At 40.3% G+C, this 23,654-nt stretch overlaps 3 protein-coding genes across 5 annotated transcripts; 2 read left to right on the top strand and 1 right to left on the bottom strand.

Annotated features, from left to right (window-relative positions):
• The first annotated feature begins 3,018 nt into the window (after positions 1-3,018).
• Positions 3,019-5,383, top strand: LOC103996144 (glycerol-3-phosphate acyltransferase 1-like). Its single transcript, XM_009416992.3, has 2 exons — positions 3,019-3,884; positions 4,183-5,383. Exons 1-2 carry the CDS (start codon positions 3,174-3,176, stop codon positions 5,125-5,127), a joined length of 1,656 nt encoding a protein of 551 aa, XP_009415267.2. The 5' UTR covers positions 3,019-3,173; the 3' UTR covers positions 5,128-5,383.
• A 4,733-nt stretch (positions 5,384-10,116) lies between these two features.
• On the bottom strand, positions 10,117-12,971 carry LOC135644407 (cold-regulated 413 inner membrane protein 1, chloroplastic-like). Its single transcript, XM_065161949.1, has 6 exons — positions 12,566-12,971; positions 12,343-12,480; positions 11,136-11,231; positions 10,989-11,053; positions 10,730-10,799; positions 10,117-10,515 (listed from the first exon to the last, which is right to left on the bottom strand). The coding sequence occupies exons 1-6, from the start codon at positions 12,712-12,714 to the stop codon at positions 10,350-10,352; spliced, it is 684 nt and encodes a 227-aa protein (XP_065018021.1). The 5' UTR covers positions 12,715-12,971; the 3' UTR covers positions 10,117-10,349.
• Positions 12,972-15,863: 2,892 nt separating this feature from the next.
• Positions 15,864-23,445, top strand: LOC103996489 (transcription initiation factor TFIID subunit 15-like). 3 transcript variants are annotated; one of them, XM_065163752.1, is made up of 7 exons: positions 15,864-16,054; positions 17,169-17,579; positions 17,736-17,874; positions 21,141-21,224; positions 21,663-21,744; positions 21,823-21,949; positions 23,083-23,445. In XM_065163752.1, exons 2-7 carry the CDS (start codon positions 17,399-17,401, stop codon positions 23,298-23,300), a joined length of 831 nt encoding a protein of 276 aa, XP_065019824.1. In that variant the 5' UTR covers positions 15,864-16,054; positions 17,169-17,398; the 3' UTR covers positions 23,301-23,445. The 3 variants fall into 3 exon arrangements, with proteins under 3 accessions (XP_065019824.1, XP_065019825.1, XP_065019826.1); XM_065163753.1 differs by lacking the exon at positions 21,141-21,224 and having other exon boundaries at positions 23,083-23,423; XM_065163754.1 differs by lacking the exon at positions 21,141-21,224 and having other exon boundaries at positions 21,647-21,744; positions 23,083-23,423.
• Positions 23,446-23,654: the final 209 nt, after the last annotated feature.

Here is a 23,654-nt window from a genome sequence, read left to right as displayed (position 1 = left end):
GTTTCATCCGAGTCGGATTAGATTGAGTTCTAAATAGGACCCAAATGTGTTGGGACCTAAAGAAAAGCAATTCGAGGAGCTAAATAGGACCCAAATGTGAATTTAATTAAGCATTCAGCTTACAAATTGTCCCGTGATTTGAAGAACCGATGGATACCAAATTGGTTGCCCAGAGTTTATAATGGGAAGGAGAATGTGGTGAGGAGAGTTGGACTCGAATAGATTTGGGGTTGCTGTTGGGCTTTTAGATTTTTTTTTCTTTTTTTTTTTGACTCGACTTACTCTAATTAGTTAGATCATAGCTAGAGTTGTTAATTATACTCGTGGGGTATAAGTATTCATAAGGATTTACCTCTGATGGGGTAAAGATGAAGATATTTTATATTATTCACATGGATATCAAGAGGATGAATAGAATGCTCCATAATATCTCTTTGTACCCATCCCTTTCTTATTAATATATGAGCTTAAAGGTCGACTCCAACTACTTAGCTCACTTGATATAAATCTGATTAGGTTGAGTCTTGAATGAATCGATTAAAAGTCCATTATAAGCTTTTAGTTTGATTGAATCAAATAAAATAATATCAACATTCAATAATAACACTTCCGTTTGCACGTCCAATGGATTCAATATTCCTCTATCACATGATCTCTCTCTCTCTCTTTATATATATATATATATATATATATATATATATATATATATATATATATATATATATATATATATATATATATATATATATATATATATATATATGGTAGGATTTTCTTAAGGTATAGCTGTCATAAAAACAACATTTATCTACAAAAATAAATGCCACCGCAGCATCACTCAACTCTCACATTTATCATCGTGATTAGCATAGCTTCTCACTCATCTCCCAACCAAACGATTCAATACAAATCAAAATCATCATAAGATGACGCTCCTTGCGTGTTCATCTTCAAGAATTTAGATAAAATTCTTCCATGGCTCTCATCGAAGTCTCTCTAAGTCGAAATTTGTTCTTGAATCGTCAGATTCTAACACACATATACGCACGCAATCGAAGAAGAAAAAGAAGGAAGCATCGTGACTCGATTGTATGGTAGGAAGTGCATTAACACGAGGTGATGGGTGATACCACCACAAATCCACGTAAGATTCTTTGGCATTTAACACCCAATATTAATGTGGGATCAATTTGGATACTCAAATTTCGCTTCCATGAATGCGAGTTATGATGCTCCTTTTTTGTGCCTTTAATTGCTCCACGTGTGTTATGCATACCTGTAATATATGTATGGAGGCAAATGTGAGAATTATATCGGATGATGATGCTATGTTTATACATTACGAAATGCATGATTTATGTTAGCTAAACTTCATCTATCAATCTATATTTGTGATGAAAGTTTTTGAAGCTATCATAACCATACGCAAACACACACTATCCTCCTCTCTATTAATTTCATGTGGTTTACATGGATTAAATTAAATGGATCATATGTCCTCATACGATCTGACAAAGACTTCCTACCGGAGCTTATGCTTCCGTTCCTAGGGTTTGTGTCATGGGACTAGAAACCTACTACTCTTTTGCTCCCTAAGGAGCCATGCATTAATGGTAGGATGTCTCAACCCCCACGTTTCATGATCAGACATATATCTTCCCACTATTCTCTCAACCGCATGCTTTAATGCAGATCAAATCAGGCTTCCATCGAAAAGAGATTAGGTGGCGTCTCCGAGCATATAGAATTGTTAGATTGGAAAGCACACTCGACATTAGTCCTACCTACTGATTAAATGTATACGACAGCTACGATAAGACTGTTTACTTATTGAGTGAATCTATGCACGGATATGATGAGAATGTTAGTCTATAGTTACTCGAATACTGATATCATATATTATCTATACATGATGAACGAAGGACAACAATGTTTCAGATACTTCAAGGTAAAAAAAAGTGATGTTTCGAGTTTATATCCTTTTCGCTCTTCTGTTCATTAACTACATACTCTAAGCATGATGACATGAGTTCGAGCACTCGGTTCTTATCATGGTTTGACTAACCTAAACACAGAAATGATACTTCGATATCAACCGAGAAGAAGACTGCTCAATGTATTTACTTGGTCCATTAAATTCTTCATCCAACAACCACATGAAATGTCTATTCTTTCACAGTGGCTCTATCACTAGCTCATGTCATTTTTCTTTTGTTATCGCCACATGAACTGACCCAAATTTATTTATACTTTATGCTTTTGGATTGAAAGAGAGGAATTACCATCAGCTTCATGGGCTATCAGATGCGCAATGAACCTCGATAACTTTGATGTAGAATATATTATCTTACACATGTGGCATCTTCTACGGCAAAACAAATTAGGAAGCATGCAAGCGACTGAATGAGAGTTGGTGGACATAGAAGATCGAAACAAGAAAAGGAGGGCGAAGAACAAGAATACTCGCCCCATGCAACGTTACGCGAATTATAAGCCTCAACTCCATGTAGAATATTTAGGGTGGAGAAGTATTACGATGACTAGTTTGGAGTATAGAACGATAGTAATCACCTCAACGAGCAGATTACAAGGAATGTAGAACGTCAGTGGCTGAGAATGGCTGTCTTCCGACATGCCAATATCAAGATACGGTGGGTAAAAGTTACTGTAGCTATAATTGAATGTAGGTGACACGACAGAGGATCTCTTCCCTAGGCCTGAAGGAACCCGGAGATGACTCGGTACCGTCGTCTTCCCCATGGCCATGGAACCGGCAGTTGTTTTGGGTCACTGGAGTTCACACCTAACGTTAATTTCTGCAGCAGAAGACTATGAGGTTTGGTTGTGCCATTAATGCTGCCGGTGAGCAAAACCAGATGCTTTCCCCTTGGTCAACCCGACCCACATCGTCACGTCTCTCTCTCTCTGATAAGTGCTATCTACCACCGCCACCCTCCCGTTGCATTTAGTGTTATATATACTCATGATCTGCTCCTCCACCCATTGCCCTGCATCAACATTCCTCACTTTTGGCACGTAGCTAGCGACAGCTTCGGCCGTGGCCAGTAGTTTCAGGAGCCATTAGTGGCAGCCAGTGGGAGATCGAGGAAGCCGAGAGAAAAAGAGTCATAGAGAGATTAGAGAAGAGGGAGGAGAAGACTGTAGGTGTCCCCATGGTGCTGCTAAAGATAGCTGCACACTGGGAGTTCGCCTGCTGCAAGGTCGCTAAGAAGCTCAGGAGCCATGGCTTTCTCCTTAGGAACTCAGCCAGATTGCACCAGGTCCATTCCTTGCACTCTAGTGTGACCAAGTGCTCCTTAGAGGGAAGAGAGGGCCAAACCCTGGTGTGTGACTTCCATGGCACCCTCCTTGGGACACCATATTTGTTTCCATACTTCATGCTGGTGGCCTTTGAAGGTGGCAGCCTCTTGAGAGCTTTCCTTTTGCTTCTCCTCTCGCCCTTGCTCTGGGTTCTGGGTTACCATAGGGAGATCACCATGAGGATTCTAGTCTTCGTCACCTTCTGTGGGCTCAGGACCAAACAATTGGAGCTTGTGAGTAGGGCAGTGCTCCCAAAGTTCTATCTGGAGAACCTTCATCTCCAAGCCTGTGAGCTGCTGGCCGCCACCGGGATGAGGGTGGTCCTCACCAGCATGCCAAGGGTGATGGTAGAAGGCTTCCTGAAGGAGTACCTCGGTGTGAGTGAGGTGGTGGGAGCTGAGTTGCAGGTGGTCAGAGGCTGCTACTTCACTGGGCTCATCTCTGGATCAACCCTGGCCGCAAAGCAGAAAGCTCTCAAAGACATCTTTGGGGAGGCCAAGGCTGATGTAGCCCTCGTGAGCTCCTCCAACCTGCATGATCATCTGTTCATCACCTACTGCAAGGTCTGCCACTGTACATTTCACACTCTCCAAGCATCCAACTAGCTTTCTTGCATGATACAACAGCAACAACAACCACCATAACAAGATGGATGTGAGAAATATCCCATCTCTGGCATATACTATACATCTCTATTTTCCTTTCAGTACAACACATTCCACAAAGATTAGAACATGCATGAACATAAGAAAGCATGAAGACCTATATATATATGCGTTCATTCTTAATGAGGTAGATAGTCCAAACAGTGGTTCCTTATGCTTCTCTTTCTATAGCATGCTGAACTTGTTACTTGGCCAGGAAACGTTTGTTGTGAACAAGGAAGAGGATACCAGCGGCATCAGCACAGAGATGCCGAGAACCAAGTACCCAAAGCCTCTCGTCTTCCACGATGGAAGGCTAGCTTTGCTTCCCACCCCCTCGGCCACCCTTGCTGTTTTCATGTGGCTACCGATTGCCATACCTCTGGCCATCTTCAGAATCGCCATGGGGATCATCTTCCCCTACAGGGTTACCGTCTTCATCGGAGCACTCATCGGCATACGGTTCGCCGTTGGGAGACCGCACACGTCCACTTCCGACGCCAGCACAGGCTCTTGCAGGAAGGGAGAGTTGTACGTGTGCACGCACAGGACGCTGTTGGACCCCGTCATTCTTTGCATAGCGCTGCAGCGGCCGGTGCCGGCGGTGACGTACAGCCTAAGCCGGATGTCCGAGATGCTGGCGCCCATGAAGACGGTACGTTTGACGAGGGATCGCAAGCGTGACGCGGCCACCATCCGGCGCCTTCTGTGCGACGGCGACCTCGCGGTGTGCCCCGAGGGGACGACGTGCCGGGAGCCGTACCTGCTGCGGTTCAGCTCGCTGTTCGCGGAGCTGGCGGAGAACATCGTCCCGGTGGCGATGGACGCCCGGGTGGGGATGTTCTACGGCACGACAGCGAGCGGGCGGAAGTGGCTCGACCCGGTCGTGTTCATGCTAAACCCGCTGCCGGTGTACACGGTGGACATCCTGGAGCGAGTGCCGCCAGAGATGACCTGCGCCGGCGGGTTGACGCCTACGGAGGTGGCCAACAGGATCCAGAAGCAGCTGGCCGACGCGCTCGGCTTCGAGTGCACTGCCTTCACCCGGCGAGACAAGTACATGATTTTGGCCGGCAACGAAGGTGTGGTGAGCAAACAGTGCGAAGGGCGTGTGGTGAGTAATCAATGCGAAGGGCAAGAGAAGAAGAAGCCGCCCAAGTAAAGTTGGTTGCTGACCGTGACCGGTAGTGGTGTAGTACTGCGACTACTTTCTACATGGCATAAATTTCACCATGTCTACAGGATCATGTGACTCATATCACATAAGTCTCTTTCGTATAGAACTGTTCTGCTGAGAAGTCTACTGTCATATACTTTCTCTCCTTGTCCTGCAGCGCTAGTTGCTGCTGCTGTAACTACGGTTTCCATTCAATGATGGGCCAGTAAAGGAAGAAGAAGAAGCGTAAAGAATTGCTGCATGCTTCTCTCAGTCTTTTTCGTTTTAACCATATTTATTACAACTGATTATGTAGCACAATTATATATATATATATATATAATATGTTAGTATTTTTTAGTTACCCATTAGTTGAAATTTTAGTTTACATTAATAACCTTCAATTTTAAATTATGATACCGAAGATATTAAGGATAGTTTAGGTATTTTCGATTGCAGCTATATATATATATCAGATGAAACAATTAAGTCAGTTCTTGCATTAGTGTTATATTTAATTTTTCTTCCAATTCTTTATGTTCTTTCCAGATGCCCTGAAGTTTCCTGTCAAATCATGTATAGATTTTTAGTTATGCTTTATTTATTTCTTGATGGAACATCTAAGTCACGCAACTATTCACAATCGATGCCAACCATATACTTGTTCAATGCTTACCTGCCTACAGTCAATTCAAGGATGCAATCATTTCAAATTAAAGAGGAACATATGATCCATGAAAAAATCGTCCTTACAACCATAGATCTTCTAATTATCTCAACAAGATCTTCTAATTATCTTCTAATTATCTCAACAAGATGAATGATTTTTGGCTATTACTTACATGGGACTAAATGTGGCATCATTAGATGATGCACTGAATTATCCCACCATAAAAACACTTGGGTTGGTGGGTGGCTGTCTTGCTCAAGAGGACATGCAGCTTCTTCTCTAGTAGCATTTATCATCTTTGCATCACTAAATCATAGAGGTTATGAGTGAAGCTTGTCCTACACAAGCGACAAGGAACCGTTCAATGGAGTTGGCTGGCTCATGGATCGTAAATGTACCTCCATTAGTAGATGGCATGGCTATGATCCATGTTAATTTTGAGATACCAATCTCTCACTCAAATCTGTCAATTGATTTGCTAGAACTTGTCAGGAAGCAATTAAATTCAGATGAGGTACTTGTTATACTTGATTTTAATTTGGTATTCATTAATTCTACTAAAAACAAAGAAAAGGAGGTAGTGAAGTAACATGATGTTTTCATCCATCTCAAATTATTATCTGGCCCAATAGATTTACAACTATGTCACATTTGACCCTTCTAATTGATGTTTCTTTAGAAGAAAAAAAGCGGAATCATCTATTAATATTTCATACTTGAGTCTGTAAAGTGGTTTCTCTGTAAAGTGCAACGTATTGAGAGGTTCTAAATATTTTCATACACAACTTCCAGGTTATATAGCTCTATTGATCATAATGAGTCAGTAGAGTTTAAGAACATACCTCGGTGGGAGACAAAGACGCGAGTCCGTAAGCTCCTGATGGTGTCAGTCACAGTGGCAAGGCACCCGAAACTTTGATCCTGAAAAGGACAAGGATGTACTCAATAACAGAACTCACATAAGTCTACATAATTCAATTTCATGTAGGTAAAACATGCACTGCTGCAGTCTGTTGGTACATAATGGTGTAATTTTTGTTTGATCTTGTCTTTCCAAAGGAGAGTCTCCATAATCCTGTGCAAAATGTACTGTAGTAGATGGGTTCACTGAATCCTCCCTGGGATGGCCCATTTGATGACCTCTGGATCTGGCTTCACTGCTCCGTGCTGTTCTGAAGACCAAGACCAGCTTATAAAGAACTAATCAGCAACAGTGAGTTCACCTACAGCAGAGAAGTTGTTCATCCTTGAGATGAAGTTGGTGGAAGCTCCCAGTCTGCAGTCAATTTTTGGTAAAAAGATAACAAAACATTAGAGATCATTAAAGAAAGCTTTGCTGCATGCATGAGACCTGAAAATTTTCATGGCAACCTGATATATGTGGCTCTCATACGTATGACATGGATATGGTATTAAGGTATTTCCATTTAAGATGGGCAACACCAGTCATACCTGATAATCATACCGTGTTAGAACTGTCAACAAAAGGAGTGCAGTTTAAGATGGCATCAAGCACAGTGGCATTGAATCTGAAAGATAAGGATGTATCAAACAACAAAACCCACAGATATCTACACAATTTAATTGCATGAGTAGGGTTAAGCATGCACTGTTGCAAATTTTTCGTACATGAATGGCACAGCTGACATGGCCTAATATTTCATACATGCACTGTTGCAAACTTACTTCCAGAGAAGTCTGCAGGAGTGGGTTCATGTATAGAAGGTTGTTCATCCTTGAAATAAAGATGGTAGAAGCTCCCAGCCTGCAGTTAATTTTGGCGAAGAGACAATGAAAACACTGGAAACAGTAAAAGAAAGATTTGCAGCATGCATGAGACCTGTAAAATGCCATGGTGATGTTGTCACTCATGCGCCTGAAACATGTTGCTCATATATATGAGATGACCATGGTACTCAAGGTATCTCTTAAATATGCAGGCCATTTGTCATCATCTTGCAAGCTGACACATTGACAAGCTATGGATGTCATGCTTCACATGAACATAAAAGAAAAACCCTCTTCATATATTGACTCTAATGGTGAAGAAGCCAAACTTCTCAACTATTTAAGATAAATATGGAACTTAGAAATTCATATTACACATAAATAGAAGGGCCATAGCAATGGATACATTCATTACAAGGATGAGAGCCTGAGAGTTTGTGAAATTTGTTGTTGAAATGTGATTTTCTTGTCAAAATTAGTTGCGGTCTACAGATTTAGCAGACAAAACGTTGTAGTAGTGATAAACCCACAAGCAACTCCTATTGATATCTATCTTTCACTTATGACCTACATTAAATGCATTGAATCTTAACAACTAGCGGAAGAAGCATAAATTATAGTACCATCTCCAGCCTTCAAGAAAATCAATTGAAACATGAACATGTGGGAATAGAGAGAAAATGCCATTTCATGGGCAGGACAAAAGCAATCCATCTTATTACAAAGAACATTAACAAAAATAAAGTTTCTGTAGGTTATCACTATGATTTATGAATATACCTGTATGGCCAAACCTTCAGATTTGGTGGTCCTTGTCCCAGCCATGTTGATTTGTGAAGCACATGCACTGGTGACTTCTAAGCCTTCATATGCATCATTATATTATAATTACTATCTTATAGCAGTACAAAAACTGTTTTCTGCACCTACCTACTCTCAAGAGGCAAATGTATCAGGTACAAAAATCCAAGGAGATTTCCCAACAAAACAGGTCAGCTATATAACAGAAACTCAAAATGAAAAGCTTCAGTGTAGATGGCACTCCCATCAACACACCAATCTTCAAAAGCTGATGGCAACTTCTAAGCCAAACATAGGCATAAAAATATTTGTTCACAGATCTCCATGACTAATAACTAATAAGTGGGTAGAAAGATCTACCATAACGGCTGCAGTTTACTTTCATACAACCACGAAACGACCTTATAAAATTCAGCACTTATGGCCATTACATTCGGAAAATCTAGGAGCGGCAAAGTTACACTACTTGATTGCAGTATTATATTTGCATTACAATTAAGCTGGCTCACGGTAAATAAGCAAAATTTCTTTCAAGGACAAGCTCTGATACAAGGACGTATGGCCATTCATCAAAACATAAAAAGAAAATAACACATATTAAAATTTACCTGAGAAGTGTCAAATTCCTTGCCATGATCATCCTTTTGCTAGTTGGTTGCTTGTTGAACGGGCTGCTTTGCTATTTCAAACAGCAAATGAGTAAGCTAGGTAGAATATTGAGAATAATTGTTTCAATGTACTCTACCCTTCCAAATCTGACATTAGTAAGAACATGGTCAAACAAGAATGAAAAAGATAATTCCGTAATACATATGGTGGATGGGATTCAGGGGCCAGTTATCGCTGCCAACACTAATAGAATATTTATAGGGCAAGAAACACAATTACAACCCCATTAGCGTCAAACATGGCGCAATCCTTCTACTGTACTCCACCAGCCAGTGCACAAAAAATGATTGAGAACGAGAGGGACAAACACCTGGTCTGGTGGCCGGTCTTCATTGGACGAGGAGCCGGGAGAGGGAAGCGTGACAAGAAACGCCCTCGGCCCCCTCAATGGAATTGCGAAGACGACGGGCTATCGGTGGGCGACGCTCTGAGACATCAAGTTGCGGAAGGGGAAGCCGATGGTCGGGCGCGTCGGCGTTCTTTATTACCAACGCCCCGATGACCCAAAAGGTACCATCGAGGTCAGGAGTTCCGGAGGAGAGGCAGAGGCGGTCGCGCCAAGGGCGACAAAGGGCTCCCCCGGGAATGGCCGTCCGTCGCCGCTGCTTTCTCGGGGCTCACTGGTCCCAGATGAGCATATTTGACCCAGTAATGGCCATATTGTGCATAAGAAAGACACGAATAGATGCGATCAAGGAACATTGGGCAAGTTTCAACTTGAGAGAGAGAGAGAGAGAGTTGGCGCCCGCAAATGTCGGAATAATATGGCATTTGATGTGGTCAGCGACGAGAAATATTTACAAAAGGCAACAAGCTTCTTCATTGGAAGTATTCAAACTTTTCATACAAATCAACTGTTGTTCATGGTTGTTACACTCAAGACACACCTCATCTTAAAAAGAAATGGCAAATGCTTTGTCAAACATCACAGATAAGCCAGAAAAGAATCCATAAACCTTGAACTGTCATCACAAAGTGTAGGGAGCAATCTCTTGGGTGTCAGAGCAAAGAGGAATCTATTAATTTGTGCATTCGCATTAATGTTGGAGATACTGTTAAATGCCTGAGATGTGTGGTCAACAGTCAACAAGAATATTTTGGGGGAATTGTCGACATTGACTGCATGGTAATGCAATAGACGCTTTGCTGATTGATATTAAGCATGTCATACATTCTTAACGTTCTCCAGAATATAGACACATAACTTATCTAAAACTTCCATGGTGATGGTGTTATTTGCTACATAAAGTCACGAACCTCTCCAAAGTTTCAGATGTACCAGAGGGTGACGAGAGTGACACGCTCCTTTTGACGCCTCTTATAGTTCTAGATTCCTTGACAACTTCTTGTACAAATAAGATCAGAACAAGAAGAACCAAGGAATGATGAGGCTACATATGACAGCTGAAGTTGCGACTATGGATCCTTGGTCGCATGCTTTTCGCAACCCTCCCACCCTTGAAAAATGTTGAAATGCCAAGTACCCAGCTATTGCCAATGAAACAATTGCACCAGCTTGGGTTCCTCTGTCAGAAATATAGAAGACATTGATAAGAATGGTGGAACATGTGTACAATTTGTTCTCTAATGACTAAAATTCCATTATAAACTTCTTGATTGCCTCCCGACATGATCAACTCATGTGACTACAATTCAAAGCAAGATCTTAGAGATCCACCAAAAAGAAAACACCATACTTATATTTCTCTTTTTGAGTGTAAATGTCTATCACAAACTTGCCTTAAATTCATTGTTTGGTACGGAGCCACAATGACAAGTAACATTGCTAGGAATGGTAGCTCAAGTCCACCTATATAGCAAGAAAAAAATTAATAAATTCAAATTTTCTCTGGAAAATATATATGATGTCTTAGATATTGCAGAAAAGCATTCTAATCTTAGCAAGGTAATGCAAACTTCTTCTTGAACTCTATGAAATTAGAATTTGGTCCTTTGATGCACGAAAGTATAAATATTACACAACAAAAGGAACACTTACCTGGAACAAAATAGAACAGACGAACCAGAAGCGCCAGAAATGCAGTCCAAGTACCATAGTCACCCCTGTATAAGAAAAGCAAGATCTAGTCATTATACTACTGAAATAGTTTAATTATATTTATGACAACTTCTTCCATAAGCTCACTTGATCCATGAAATGACGGACGTGGGTGCTTGCAGAGCAAAAAGAGGGACAAGAAATGATTTCTGGATAGCTGTGCCTTTGGCAAACATTAATACCCTGAGAATATGCAGCAACGATTAGAGAATGTTCACAAAAAAAATATTAGAGAACGTCAAGTATATAAAGAGAGAAAAGGTACATAAACCATGCAAAGTCTGGTACCTTAGAGATAAGGATGTCTATAGTGAGAGAGAATAGAGATTGGAGATTTAGAATACTGGAATGATCAACAAAGTTTAATTCACATTCTGACAGGGAGAAGTTGAAATTTTTTGGTAGTCGCTAAGCTGGAGATAAAAATTTAATTCTATTCTAGAATCCACAATTGTTCCCTTAGCAAAGGAAGACATGCCAAATTCCCTTTTGATTTTACTTTCTTCTCAGTAGCCCTGCAGTTTTATAGATCAAGTTTTTTTTTCTTATAATAGGCATAGAACACGATCCTATAGAGTATAGACCACAGCCAAGATATAAGTCCATTGAGTTCCATGTAAAATCAATGAAGTTTAGAAAAGATTATCACAATTCCACAAGACGCAAAGCGAGCACATAGCGTGGATTAAGCTAGGAATAGCCACTGGATCAAAGCCACCAAGGATTTGATTAAGTAAAGATACAAAATCCATTCGTGATCCAGTAAATTAACAGATCAAGAATGAGGATCAATATCTGAAATTTTAGATTTGAATTTCAAGTTCAGAGGATCATGTTGACTACTGTATAAGGCTCTCTCTCTCTCTCTCTCTCTCTACACATACATATGTATTTGAGAAAATATTGCAATTATGGGGAATCAAGCACCCAACCATTAATTTAAAGCAAGGATACCAATCAGCTGAGATAATCGTAGTTGGTGACAGTAGAACTACTTGCTCTAGTTGAACAAGAATCCAATTCAACCAAACTAACTTTTGATTGTCGCTTCAGATTCAAGATAGGTTATTAACTGAGATCCTGCCAGATGCAGCTAATTCACACAAGACTATTATAACAATGTCTTCTGCACTACACTAAACAAACATTTAGTAGTAACTTCTGAGTTGCATAACATCGACAAAAAGAACAGATACTTTAAATGTCACTCCTTAGATGAATTAATAACAATGCACAAGGAAAAATCATGAGAGAAAACAGAAAAGACATCAATGATGCGAGTCAGCGTACTAACGCGACCGAGACAGCAGAAACCCATTGAAGGGTTTGGGGGTTGAGCGGCGCACAATAGCAGACGACGCCGCCACGGCGTTCCGTCTGTTGTCTCCTCATCGGCGGTATGGCGACAGCGGGAGGAGGTGGACCCAGAAGCCTGAAGGATCAAGAAGCAACAGGGATTCAGAAGAAGGTAAAGAGTTCCCAACTCACATGGCAATGGCGGGACAATGGAAATTAACCTGAGTGGATCGAATCCGCCGGTGGTTCTTCCGCTGATCCCGCCGTTGAGAAGCGCAATAGCGGGAGTGCGGCATTTGAGCTTTGCGTGGGGGATCGAAGAGGTTAGAGATGGGGAAGGGAGGGTGAACCGGAAGCCGGCGGACGTCATCTTCTGCGGCTAACAGATCAAGAAGGAAGAAGACGCACGACGCGATACGGGGAGAGCGACGAGAGGAGAGGCGAATAAGAAGAGGGAGCAGGTCGAGTCCGGACGCAGAGCACGCGATCCTCTCTCCATGTTTGTTAATCTGTTCGTGTATAGGGTAGGGAAAAGTCGGGGATTTCTCCGAGACGGAACTCCACCTGGCCGTTCAAGAAGCAGAAACTTCTAGATCGACCGACTTCATCGTTCACGCGCCGAGCCAGGTCGGGCCCCATAACTCAATCGCCAATCACCACGCGGGTACCGGCACGCATACTAGGCCAAGTCACTCGGATCACTCGTCCATAAGACGCGTTCTTGGCACGCGACACATGTGACGGTAACAAATATGAGAGAGAAAGAGAGGGAGGGAAGATATCGCTCCACGTGGACAGCAGAGTGGTGGACCAACCAGTGGGCCTTGGCCCGGTCCGTGTCCCTGATTGACTATTGACGATCGGAACCCATTTTTTGTTTTTTTTTTTCTTTTTCGCAAATTCATTCCCGTGCGAGTTCCTAAATTAATATCTGCAATTCGTATTCCTATTCACGGTCTCTTAAAATAATTAGTATAAAATTAATAATAATTTCAGAATTACTACATGATACTCTTTTTTTTTTTATAAGAAGTGTTTTGATAATCGGTCCTCATCCGCCAACTAATCGTCTTAGAGACATTGACATGAAAGGAAATGGTCGAATCACCCTCCAATAGGCAGTGTGATTCACTTAACTGATCATGTATAAAATTCGACCGAACCTCAAAGCCATTTTGGGTAGGTCAGGATTACATAAGAGACCATCTCGAAGCCACTTTCCCCACGTCAAGGCTGCCATGAGGGTTCCTCATACCTCTCCACACTTTCGGGTCCAGATCGAGCCAGGTTGACTCAACTATCAATGATAAATCAACTCAATATTTTAGCACTAGAAGGAGAGCCCTGAATATCATATGAATGTCCTCCTACAAAACCCTCTCATCGAGGCTCCAGTGAGAAAGCTCTACCTGCAATTCATAGTACCTTCACACAAGACGGGTAATTGTCTTCCTTTTCCCATGTGGACGTGTCCACCTCCACTAAAATATCGGGGTGTTACTATTGCCTTTTTAATGATCGAGGGCTCTCACCTTTAGGGACAAACACGGGGCACTTGGTTGTCCCCACCGAAGCATTCTTGAACCTCACACACCAAGTGCAAGCATTCATGGGGATGATGGAGGCCATTGCCCCACTTATGCCCTACCTGGCTCAACAGACTACGTTGTCATGATAACCACAATTAATGTCTTAACCACCGCCAACACCCTCGACTAACATAGTATTAGCAGCCTAGAACCTCCCCTGACTAGCTGAACTTCTGACAGAAGGAGCGCCATGCTTTCTGACAATGAAGTTCAGTACACTATCACACCAGGGCCCGGCCTTACTTGAATCAGAGACCTAATCAATAGATTCAATAGACGATTCCTTAAGGGCTCAACTATGATAGATGGGCCAGCACCTAGACGAGATGCATCAAGAGTTCCGATAGTTCAGAAGGGGAGATGCAGATGACCCCACCTCAGGCTGCTTCCCATTTGTCTAGAGCATCTAGGAGGAGACGATCACAATAAACATTTATCTCCTATCATTGGATGCTTTCGATGGCAACTCTGACCTAATGAAGCACATTGTTGCTTTCCGAGCTCATATATCTTTGTATGGTAACTAGGACGCTTTAATGTGCTGAGCATTCTCAACGACATTGAGGGGCTCAATGCAAGAGTGGTACAATAATCGGAATCCTTTCTCGGTCTTTGCCTTCACTTAGCTTACGAAGGAATTCATGGTCCATTTCCTCGAGAACATATGTTTGAGGCTACCTGCGGTTATGCTACTCGAGCTGAGATAGAGGGAGGATGAAACCCTCTTTGACTTCATCATATAGTTCACTAGTGAAATTCGAGACGTGCAGGATGTCCACTCCTCTTTTATGATACATGCTTTTATGATGGGGCTAAGGCCTACTCACTTCTGCTGGTCGTTGGTGGAGAGACCACCGATGACAATCCTCAAGATACTCTAAAGGGTCAATCAGTATATAACTACAGTAGTAATGATCTTGAGAAAGTGCGAAGAAGCCCATAAAAGGTCGCACCAAGAACCACATAGAAAATCAATCTTGGGCTTGCCGCAACGAAGGAAGCATGGTAAACCCAAAAAACCTCACTTGAGGTACGGATCAACTCCTCTCAACATGACGAGGATTGAGATCTTCTTAGAAATAAAAGAAAAGAGATTCTTAAAAACTTACTATGGATGAGGATTCTCTTAGAAAAGAGGGATAAATTAAAGTATTATCATTTTCATTGATATTATGGTCACGACACAGAGGAGTCTCACGAGCAGATTGAAGAATTCATTTATCAGGAACACCTTGGGAGGACTTTCACTATAGTTTGGACCAGTAATACCTATGGGCTAAAAATGTAATTGATTATTAGTACTTAATAACCAAGTTGTGATCTAACTAAATTCATTCATTCCAATTGAAACCAAGAGGCTTTTAAGTCCGAGTATTTTCTATCATAGTGACAATCCAATCCGTCATATGAGAAGATGATCATTTTATAGAGATATTATTTATCTAAAAATATGATTATTAGATTTTGATTTTTTAATCCTTCAATCAACGTGAAATTAAATATATGATATTATAAAAAAATATTTTAGTTTTGATTTCATAAAGACATGATAATTGACTTGGTTGCATTATAATCTGTAAACGCAGGAGACGCGTCACTACGTAATCCCAAGAGAGTCGATCAAGTAGTTTCTATGTAAAGCAACGCTTATACCGTACCTGCGCTGTGTTACCGGAGGCTGCGGTGGCCCCGCAACGGACCTGCCTCAGAGCAGGTGCGGCAGCTGCAATTACCGGTTCATGACGAGTCAACACCTCTTGCGGACCGAATAACCGGTTCATGACGAGTCAACACCTCTTGAGGACCGAATAACCGGTTCATGACGAGTCAACACCTCTTGAGGACGCAACGGACGAACCGGTTCATGACGATACTATGTCCCGGTTCGGGTCAAATACATCGATGTAATCTTATCTCTGTAGGTGCGCGCCCCGCCCCGGCCAGGGACCGGTCCACTACTCCCGGTTCCTTTTTCTCTCGACGTCACCCGTCGCCTGCCACGTTTCAGTGCTCTAATCTCGTCGACGACGCCTGCTCACGATCCCTGTCACGCCGAGGTCCCGCCACCGCCGCCGATTCCGAAGGAATCTCTCTCCCTCTCTTTTAAGCTACTAGCTCGTGGTTCGTTTTCTTACTACTCAGTTCTTTTTCGTTTTGCCCTAATCTACTCTTATCGGTGCCTCGCCCACCACTTTTTGATTCAATGATCCATTAATTTCTCTGTCATTGATGGTCTTTGATGCTTTGTCGTTGTTGGCTACGTACCCGGTAATGTTGGTCAAGATTTCGCCTTATGTAGTCTCTTAAAAGTTTTGTTTCTTTGGTAAATGGTTTTGATGTTAAATCGATACAAATAACGAACTTCTAAGATTAAAAATGACATTTCTACATCTAGAAGGATCCAGATTATCTCTATTGACTCGACATTGCTTAGCTCACATTAGAGCGAGGATAAGATTTACGACAACTTTCAGTTAGGGTTCACGATCGGTGTTTTATAAGTTAGTGGATTACATTTGTTATTTCGGAAGTTAGAAAATCTGAATTGTACCTATAGCATTTTTGTCCATGGCATAGCCAAGCTCACTGAATATATTCTGAAAAAGGAATGTTTTGTGCTTATATAGGAGTCTATATACATTCCTGAAGTAGGTTTGGCATTCAGGATCTTCTGGTAGATGGTGTGCATAATGATTGATCTAAGGATGATTTTTAAGGGGAAAAAGAATTGTTATTATCTTCTGTGGTTACATGAATTGACACTGATTGATCTTGAGAAATCAGGTATTAGATCTTCTTAGGCCACACAGATTTTTCTGGAATGGGAAATTTTCTTGCACTGAGGTTTTGAATATTGCTTTTGAACTATTGAATTAAAGGAAGTTTTATTCTCTGTGCCCTATATATATTTTTTTTCAAACGATTATTGATGTTTGAATTTGATGACACCAATGAATGTGCATCACAGTTTGAGATTTATTTTATTACTAAGCACACTATATTAAATAATTCTTTTGATTTGTGCACAGTTGAGGACTAAAAGATTTCATGTTCTTATAATTTGGGAGATCTAAATATAATTGCAAATTAATGAGTATGTATTACTATCCACATTAGCTCAGTTGCTTTCACCATGATTGTGCAAGGACAATTCTTCAATTCTACCCCATGTTGTTAAAATGGGTTTTTGGGTTCAAATAAGTAAGGCCTTACTAGATCTATTTTCTCTCAATAGGTTTCATCTGTTGCTACGGCAAGTTACTCAGGGAATGGCACCATAGGGTTGCCAAAGGTATGGTCGACCAAAAATTTGGTTGTACAGAGACAAAGTTACCAATGACCCAATGGGTGATGCAACAATTACATATAAGGATCCTCATGCTTTTGTTGAATGGTTCTACAACAAGGATTTTCATGGAGCCCCCATTGAAGTACATATAGCAGAGTCAAAAACCAAAGATTTGAATGATCATTCATATGCTCAACAGAATGGCTTTGAAGCAAATTCAAGCATGGTACCTGGGGTGTATGATGATGTGGATCGTGGTGGAGGTAGAGGTAGAGGTCGTGGTGATGCTTCAGGACAGTCATGGCAGAAAGATGGTTACTGGATGTGTCCAAATACAAGGTCTTTGGTATGACAATGGTGAGCCACTTGTTCTTGCACCATGAGATCCTTATTTTGTCTTGAATCTATCATGAATAGTTACAAGGCAATGCAATATGTTTTCTTATACATTTTTTAGCAGATGTTCGAATGTGAACTTTGCATTCTGAGGTGTTTGTAATTGGTGTGGGACAGCTCGACCTGCTGGTGCTGGTGGAACAGGTGCTGTTGGTGGTAGAGGGAGGGGCCGTGGTGGTGGTGATACTGGGGAACGTGCCCATCATGTTGGTGGTTCTATGGGGCTCTTTGGTTCAAATGACTGGCCCTGTCCAATGTAAGTACCACTCCTTGTTTATAAGGGTAGCTGTATCCTGTTTGAAATCCTTATTGTTACTTACGTGGATAGTATCTAGTTTTTTGCAAGATGAAATCCAACTATATGAATCATGGGGTATTATAGAGCCAAAAAGTTTATATTACATATATGTCGTTTGGCTCAATCACTGTTTGCTTCAGTGAAGCATGCTGCTATGTAAGTTAGATGGCTAGCATTATGTTTTTTATTCCGAAAAATGCCTAAGGAATCCAAACATCTAATCTCTTTTGGTCATTGCATGACTTTTTTTGGAAGATTTCAAGTGAGTTCTTTAACCTTAATTTTTCCAATCGACTTTCTAAATTTTATCTAATGTTCCAATGAAATCCTGTTGTCAATTCCATCCAAAAGTTTTGGCCAAAGTTGACCTCGTTGCACTGTAAGAATTGACTTTCAAACTTGGCCTAAATCTCACCAAGAAAATTTGTTTGACATGTCACATGGTTCAATGCCTACAACTTGGACATTAGCTTGTCATCAAGTGCAATTGTTAGGGTTTAAGAATTGTCCATTAGACAACTTTCTTGCCGGCATCTATACTGGATTGACAAGCCAACTCATATTGTGTAGTTATCATAACTATTAGCTTATGGATGTAAATTGACTGCTGACTTGACCAAAACATTAATTATAGTGTGAATTGACAAAAGCTGAAAACCAGATTTGCAATTGAAAATTTCCTAGTAAGATTAAGAACTAGTTTTGTAATTTACCCTTTCTTTTAGCCTAAAACACTTCATTAGTTTGCTTTAATTATTATTCTCTTTGATTTTTGACTCTATACACCAGCAATCTATTTAGTGTTATTTCTGATTTCTCTTCGACAAGCTCTCTTATCTATTATCTTATTCCGTTCAGCACTCTAACGCACAACATTATACTCAACTAAGCTTGTTCAGTGTCATTGAGGCAGAGAATCGACTCTGTTCTTCACCGGTAAGTCAATTAGTGTCATTGAGGCAGAGAATATGATGCCCCGGGGGGGAGCTTTTGAAAAAGCCGTCTTCTTCGTGTCATCAAGACCACTCACCATTATACAGATCAGAGTGCAGAGATGCGAACCGCTTTCTTTTTCATGCCACTTGAGGTTTCACCGTTTTGGTCTTTGCCAACTAGTGAAAGCTCATGCACAACTATAGCTCCATTTCAAGCATGGATTAGATGTTCTGTATTGTACTCTTTGATGTTGGCGAATTAAGTCCTCTGATTTGAAATTGTCTTTTTTTGTCTGGACAAATTTAGGCAAACAGGAAAGGAGCATGCGAAGATATGAACTTAGTGATACTTCCCTGCTTGTCTTATTCCTTTCTTGTGGATGATTTTTATCATAGTCTTATTTTGGATCTTTTGTGTGCTCTTGTGGAGTGTTGTCTATATCCTAGCATGTAATTGCACGTGCTTTGCAGAAGCAATTGTCTCGAGTGTTTAGTTTATTGTTGTGAAATAATTGTAGGGAAATCTAGGGGCGACATCACATGCACAACGGAAGAACATAAAACAAAAATTTCAAATTTTTCAAAAATGTGTTCATTGTCGTGCGAAGATTGGTTTGCAAAAACCTGTGAAACTGAAAACCACGTGTGAGATAGTTGTGTTCCCTAGGGAGATCATTTATCCTTGAATGAAGGAGGTTAAGCGTCTTCCTTTCTAGCGGTGATCCACACGGTAGGGGTTGCGAAGATGCTCCTCAAATCGCTGCCCAAATCTCTACACCTACTATCTGAGGAGAAAGGGAGAGAAGAATAGGAGGTGACAACCAAAAAGCCTAGCCTATAGTCTTTTGGTTCTCTTTCATTTATAGAGGTCCCCTGTCAACTTAACACTAATGAATCCTATCATATTCGATATTGAATCTCCATCTAACTATCCAAGCCTTTTAGATTAGTGGATCTTTATCCAATAATCTCTTATTCACTCTTATTGGATCTCATCTATAGGATCCAATAATACAGAGGCTTATTGGATATCCAATAATATAGGGGCTCCGACGGATGTCTTATATCCGAACCTTTACTCATTGCAATACCTATCATATGTGTGTGACCCTTTAGGCCCAATATCGAGTTGGTTGTGAGTCATACCTATTAGAACTCATTCTGGCTCGGTGAATTATTATCTTCATAATAATTCGCTCGACTCATTGACTACGGATGTACTAGGTCACTATGCCGCAGTCCCCATACAATACAAGGGAATCTAATTCTTTGACTTATATGCTCTCAATTATCGTGTACCTATAGTCCCTCATCCATCTAATATCCCAGAGACTGTATACCGGACATTGTGTTGTCAGGCCCATACGGTTTCTTCTTGAGTCTCGCTTTAATCGAATTCTTCCAGAGAACTCTTTCTCTCTCAATCCGAATGATTTTGGTCAAGGATTTATCTGAGCAAGAACACATAGGATATTCCTCTCATGATACCGAGAGCGGATGATCCTCTATCGACACTCAATAGCCCTCGTAAGGTCGATTACCACTCCCGATGACCGGTTGTACTAGATATGAAACTTCCAAACCTATAAGTCTGGTATCAAAGAGTGAAGTACTTATACAGGACATCCTTGGTGTCTCAAGTCTAAGAACCAGTTACACCATTGGGACGACGGAATCGCTGTCTGACAACGAGGTTTCATCAACTATCTAGCCTTCCGTGAGCAAATTAATCAGTGAACTCGTTCTCCAATGAGCACCTGCACTATAGCTCTAGTGTCTCCACGAGCAGCTATAAGACCAGCCGCCTCCATCATATGAACCGGTGTACAACACATCAGTCTGTCTGGTTATCTCGATGTTCATCTCGAGTAACATATGACTAGGATTATTTAGGGTATGTGTTTAAAGGTGAATCAGTCTCATTATCGTGATCTCAAACAATCTGATTCTAACTGCACAGATCCATGGACATTACAATATATATATATATATATATATATATATATATATATACATCGAGCAATATAAAGTGAGAGAATGTCATAATAATAATAAGCAAAAAGACTGTGTGTCATGTCACATGTGTCATCACTCACGTCATTGACTTGCAGAGCACCTGTGACTAACAATAATCATGTTTTATTAGTAAATGGATTAGTAGCTCACTTCTGGTAAATAACTCTACAAGCCCCTGTTAATGCCTGTTTGTTTGCGAGAGTATGTTTTATCTGCCCCACCTACTATATTTTCTTGACAAGGCTGATACTCTATATACACTAATTGTTTCAGGTGTGGGAACATTACCTGGGCAAAGTGCATGAAGTGCAATATATGTAACACCAACAAGTCAGGTCACAGTGAGTGTGGTGTGAGGTAATAGGTCATGAATAGATTAGCCATGCTCTTAGGGTATTTGAATCCATATATGGATATAAAATTGTTCTAAAAGCATTTAGGGTTTACATTACCAAACAGATTAGTTTTTTTTGTATATTCTCCTGTTTCAACTTGTTGCTTATTCTATGTGTGTTTTATTTCTCTATATCTATGCTTATGCTTGATAAGCATGCTAGAAATGCAATTGCTAATGATTATCAAGCAAGCAAACAAGCATGTATGTTCATTTGGCTTTAGTCATATAAGACTGTTGGTCATCGGTGATACATGGACACACACTTTGCTTCCGGCGCCTGAGCATATGGACTTATTTTTTCTTAATTGAACATGTTTGTGTATGTTTTCATTGCTTAATTGAGCCATCTAATGTTATTTTTTTTGTCATATTCTTGGTTAAGTTGTTTTATTTAATAGAGGAGGCTGTGCTGGTGGATACAAGGAACTTGACGAAGAAGAGATGGAGGAAACAAGGCGACGATGGAGAGAAGCTGATGAGGTAGATGATCTTTTAACCTTCTATGGTGATCTTTTTTCTTTAATCTTTGGATTCTAATATTGCATTCTTGGCTTCCAGGATGATGGGGAAATATATGATGAATTTGGCAACCTTAAGAAGAAATTCCGTGCAAAAACACAACAGGCTGAATCTGGACAGATGGTTCCTGGTTCTGGACGTGCTGGATGGGAGGTTGATGAGACAGGTATTTTTTTAACCATTTCTCAAGAGTTCAGAGACCTAACTACATTCTGTCGAAGAATTTATTATCCTTTTCTGTTTCACTTTTGTAGATGCTTTTATGAAAAAAGAAATAGCTACTTTGTAATCCACTGCTGTTTTTGTAGTTTGCAGTTAATTTATGAAAGTTCTAATATGCATATACTCTTAGATCCTATTGTCTCCATTGCTATGGTGAGAAAGAAGGGGATACTCTGCCAAACCATCAGCATTTGCTGCAAAGCATTGATGACAAGAAAGAAGGGGATACTCTGCCTATTAACTGCTTGCCATTAATTATTATTTGCGCTGATTAATTTTTTATTCTATAAATTAATTTTAATTCTTGTTATACACTATATTACATTGTTAGAAGGATTCCTTAACTATTAATTATTATTTGCGCTGATTAATTTTTATTCTATAAATTAATTTTAATTCTTGTTATACACTATATTACATTGTTAGAAGGATTCCTTAACTAACATATCCATACTGCATTCTATCCTATTTTTGGAAGATTTGACATATCGGTTTATCCGTATCGTTTATCCTCTTGCAATTAATTATTATTTGTGCTGATTAATTTTTATTCTATAAATTAATTTTAATTCTTGTTATACACTATAATACATTGTTAGAAGGATTCCTTAACTATCATATCCATACTTCATTCTATCCTATTTTTGGACGATTTTACATATCAGTTGATCTGTATCGTTTATCCATAACAAGCTTCCTAGTTCTTTTTACCCTTTCTTGTGTCTGCAACCTTTGGTAGAAAGATGTATTTCTACGTTCTGCATTCTTTGTGACTTAATTGGTTTTCTATTTCTTATCATATCTTTGTTGTTATATCTTCTAGGTTATAACTGGTAATATTCCTATATGCTTCAACAATTTGCCTGTGAATTGAAATATCAGGTGTATGATCCCACAATTATCCTATGACCACGTGCTTAAAATGTAAAACTAATAGTCTAATACATCCTATTCTCAACATGTTTTACTTAGTTACGAGGATTTGAACTTTTGCTTTGATGTTTTACTTAGATATCTTTATTGACATATGTGCTGTTCTGCATAATTGTTTTACTCTTTTTTCATGGCATTTACTAGTTATGACTGGGAGACATGGTATGGATAAAAGCAGAGACCGCTACAGAGATAGCAACAAGCGAGAAAGCAGCAAGAACCGAGAAATAGATGGTCCTGAGAGGGAAAGGCGCTGCAGCCGAAGCAGAGAAAAGGAGAGGGAGTGTGAGAAGGAAAGGGGGAGAGTTTCAGATACAGAGCACTTGGTACAAAAGATGTTGGTGATTGGTAGTAGTGCTTAACCAACCCTAGATTTGATTACTGTGCATTCTCTTGATATCACAGCGTTGAAGTTTTGTTATTCAAACTGTCTTATGTTGCCTGTACCTGGAAGCTTTATGCTAAAATTCTCAGTTCCACACTTATTTCCTGCAGTTCTTTGTTCTACCAACTATGTCTTCCTGTTCTATGAACTTATGAAGCCAATCTGCCTGATACCTCTCGTGGCTTAAGTGATAGTTGCTGTTTCAGAGTGCAAGCATTTTTATTTAGCAGTCATGTGCAATGTTAAAGACAACGTGTTTCATACAGGTCTCCCGTACGGGTCTTCATCTGTAATAAACTCGATTGTTCCACTTCACCCGTTGATCGTTTGA

This window comes from Musa acuminata, chromosome BXJ3-8 (assembly GCF_036884655.1).
Source record: "Musa acuminata AAA Group cultivar baxijiao chromosome BXJ3-8, Cavendish_Baxijiao_AAA, whole genome shotgun sequence".
Lineage (NCBI taxonomy): Eukaryota > Viridiplantae > Streptophyta > Magnoliopsida > Zingiberales > Musaceae > Musa > Musa acuminata.
This window is presented reverse-complemented; position numbering and strand designations above follow the sequence as displayed.